At 41.5% G+C, this 3,554-nt stretch overlaps 1 protein-coding gene across 1 annotated transcript in view; it reads right to left on the reverse strand.

The window, feature by feature from the left end:
- Positions 1 to 1,081: 1,081 nt before the first annotated feature.
- Positions 1,082 to 3,554, reverse strand: part of NDUFAF2 (NADH:ubiquinone oxidoreductase complex assembly factor 2) — a 138,651-nt gene continuing 136,178 nt past the window's right edge. The window contains exon 4 of the mRNA XM_025204028.1: positions 1,082 to 1,482. Coding sequence (XP_025059813.1) covers positions 1,228 to 1,482 — 255 coding nt within the window. The 3' untranslated portion in view covers positions 1,082 to 1,227. The remainder of the gene's footprint in view (positions 1,483 to 3,554) is intronic.

Here is a 3,554-nt window from a genome sequence, read left to right on the forward strand (position 1 = left end):
CCTAGAGCAGTGGGTCTGGACCTTCCAGCCCTTAACAGTCTATGAAACCTTTAAATCATGGACCCAGGCATTGCTTCAACACCTTTCAGCAGTTAAAGGCTAGGTAGATCATGCTTAATGTCAAGTTTAAGGATGGAAACAGCTTGGCTCCCATAAGGTGCTGTTTTCCATCTGCTGTGGAGAAGTTGTGATCAGAGCTTCTGTTGTTCACGTGCTGCCATTCCAAGAACAAGATGTTCTTGAGCAATTGCAGTGTGGGTTCTCGGGATCTATGTAGGTGGCACAGGTGCACTCCCCCAGCATCTCCTTCCTCTCTTTTGGACTCATATTAGCAAGGCACTTTTATCTGTCCAGAATGCAGATAATGATGATCACATTTCAAAGGACAAGAAAGTTGCCCTTGTTTTGCAGAAGGTGTATTTGCCACTGTTGAGGAGGGTTTAAATTGCTTGTAGGGTTTCTGCAACAAATTTGCAGTTTTTTTGGACTTGGCAGCCTCAATTTTCACACCTTGAACCACATACATGTGCATTGTTGCAAATGAGATACCATGTCCTGTTTTTTGCTGTTGTTACACAGTCAGCAGAGGATATTATTTAAATGTACTGATTTAGCCAAACGTTAATGCATTAAAAGCACACCCAAGAACTAACAAAGAATGATGTCCCTATGTGTTTATTGTTAATCAGGTCAAAACAGACTGCAATCCCCAAAGACAGACAACCAACACTGCACCCATTAAAAAGAAACTTTATCAAAAGACTTACTTGGGCTTCTATAGGAAGAGGTAACTTAAAAATCAACAGGATGATTTAAAAGGCTATTCCTATGCTATTACTCTTTAAAAAACCCTAAAACTCACTGTGTTGAGGATTATATCCTATTTAGAATGTTTTAAAAAGTATCTATCACCAAAGGAAATGCCTATTGCATGAAAAGTTGTTTTTCATTTTTTTTAAAAGAGCATCTATATTTAAGAAAACCTGAAATTTAGTAGTTGATTTTTTTAATCTAAAATTTTTACTAGCTACAATAGTTTGCACTTTAAGACCTGCCTCAGAAAAAAAAATCAATAAAAGTTCATTTTAAATACAGAGCTTTATTACACATAATATAGCAAACAAAGCAGAATAGTTGTAAGCAAAATCAGATCTTCTTCAGTCATGTTCTTTGTTGAAATTACCTACCTGCTAATTTAATTAACAAAATTCTGCATGCTACAACTATTTATTTATTATGGCTGCTGCCATCTGGTGGCATCCAGGAACCTGGCTGAAAGGTATTTGCAATGCTGGTTGGGTCTTGCGAAGGCTGGTTTTTTCCATAGTAATGGGCTGAAGCATGACCTTTTATTTGAGTACTAACAGGTTCAGCAACAAGCCCCTCCTTGTACTCCTTGGCCTGAAGGAGTTTGTCCTTTTCAGAAACATCTTTGATTTTCAGTTGCATTTCTCCTCTATACTTTTCATTCTTAAGAATTTCCTAGAAAAAGTCATCAAGGAAGAAAGTCAGTCATCAAAGCAGAGATCCATGTAATTTACAATAGCAAACATTATTTAAAACCTACAGCTGCCCGCCCCCCCAACTTAAATTTATACACTGCATTTTCCTATGCACTCACAAAAAGGTAGTTGGTATTCATTGACTTGTATTACAGTAATTTTAATATTTGATTATCTTGTTAAAGCAAAGCTGAATTATAATGTTCTAGACTTACTCTTCAAAGCTGGTATTAGATCAAACTGGGAGACCTGGTTAAACATACTTATGTTCAAAACGTGGAAATTATTCACATATAAATCACTGTATCTTTGCACAGGTTTCCACATAGAACCCGTAGGTTACACAGTTACATGACTGCTTGATTACTTGCGTTCTCCCCTGTTCTCCCTCTTCTCCCTTTCATAATGAAATTATGCAACTGTAATGATGTAAAGTCCTGTAGGGGGAATTCAACTGAAAAAAACCCAAAAAACCAAAAAAGCACTTTACAATCCTGCTGAAAGCCTATCCATTTGGGTCCGTGAAAGACAAAATTTATCAATCAAAATTGCCTAACAGGATATTATGACTGCTGACCTGCAAATATTTACTTCCACCAACAAATATTGAGGTTGTAACAGCTGACTCTTCTATTAGAGCTGGACAGAATGAGCCATGTTGATGCTTCACATAACAAACTATACAGTAACTATTAGCACTATTGATCTCCAGTATGCCGTCTCCTTTTGTCTTTGAGGAGCATCAAGCCATCCTATGATCACAGCAAAGTCAGACAGTGGGAAGTTGTGTTGTAGATGGCTTTGGTTGCCTGAAAAAAAGCTATGCATAACATGTTTGTCAACACATATCTCTTTGGCTTTATCATGCCACCACTGATTTTTGATTTCCCAGATCCTCCTTTGAGCTTTGGCTCTGAGGAGCAGATATGTCTCCTCCTGCTGAGATGAGGTGTCATCTTGAAAAGCAGAATGAGCCTCTCTCTTCTGGTCAAGCAAGGCTTGGATCTTGGCATCATTTTCACTGAACCAGTCTTGATGTCAATGGATGGTATAGCCAATGGATTCAGCACAGGTCATATGGATGGCAGTTTCAACCACCTTCCAGAGTTCTTCACTGTTGTTTTGTGAGCAGGGCAGAGAGCTTTTCATGGACACACTGTTGGAGATTCTTACAGACCTTTGGGTCTTGAAGAAATTTGGTGCTGACAGTTCTTCGTGTTGCTTTTGGCTGTTTGGGGTGTTCCAAAGCAAGCCAGATTTTCACAATGGATCTGACAAGATGGTGATCTCCAGCAGTCTTCCTTGCAAAGCTAACAAGATACAGACATCCATTCCAACAAGAGCTCTAAGAATAACAGTCAAGGAGGTATCCGAGCTAAATGAAAAGAGCACTGTAAAGCACTCCTGAACTGTGAGTCAACTGGGGTAGATACCACCAATGAGTCCATCTTCCAACACCCTGAAAGGAGGTCCCTCGCCAACCCTCTTATCCTAGAAGTCTGGTGTGCCGTCTGTCAGGGCCAAGGGGCTGTGGCTAGCAGCCCGGGCACGTGGGCCGGGGAAAAGGTCGGCACGGCGAACTAGAATTAGGCACTGACGTGTAGAGGTTGATTAAAGATTGTTTTACTTACACCGTAGGTGGTCGCGGTGCAGGCAGGAAAAACTTTCTTGAGTTGCAGTTACAAAAAGACACGCGTGGAGTTTGCTAGGCTCCACAAAACAAACACGAACAGAGCTCTGGATACACACTCACGGAGTTTGCTAGGCTCCGTGGAACGACCGAAATGAGAGTCCGAAAGGTGACTCTCGACGAGCGCACAGGGTAGGGTACGTCGAGGGATCGTGCGGCGACGGGGAGAGAGTCTTGGTAGCTGATCAAACCACCGGTCGGCTCTGAGACACGCGCAGAGTTTGTTAGGCTCTACCACATAGCCCAGAGTTCTCCACGAGATGGATGCAGAGTCCCCCTAAATGAGGTCTTCCCCGGAGATCTCCGACTTGGGCGGAAACTGCTCAAGCCTCTTATATGGCTAGCAAGCCAAACACTCACCC

Source organism: Alligator sinensis, unplaced genomic scaffold (assembly GCF_000455745.1).
Source record: "Alligator sinensis unplaced genomic scaffold, ASM45574v1 scaffold862_1, whole genome shotgun sequence".
Taxonomy (NCBI): Eukaryota; Metazoa; Chordata; order Crocodylia; family Alligatoridae; genus Alligator; species Alligator sinensis.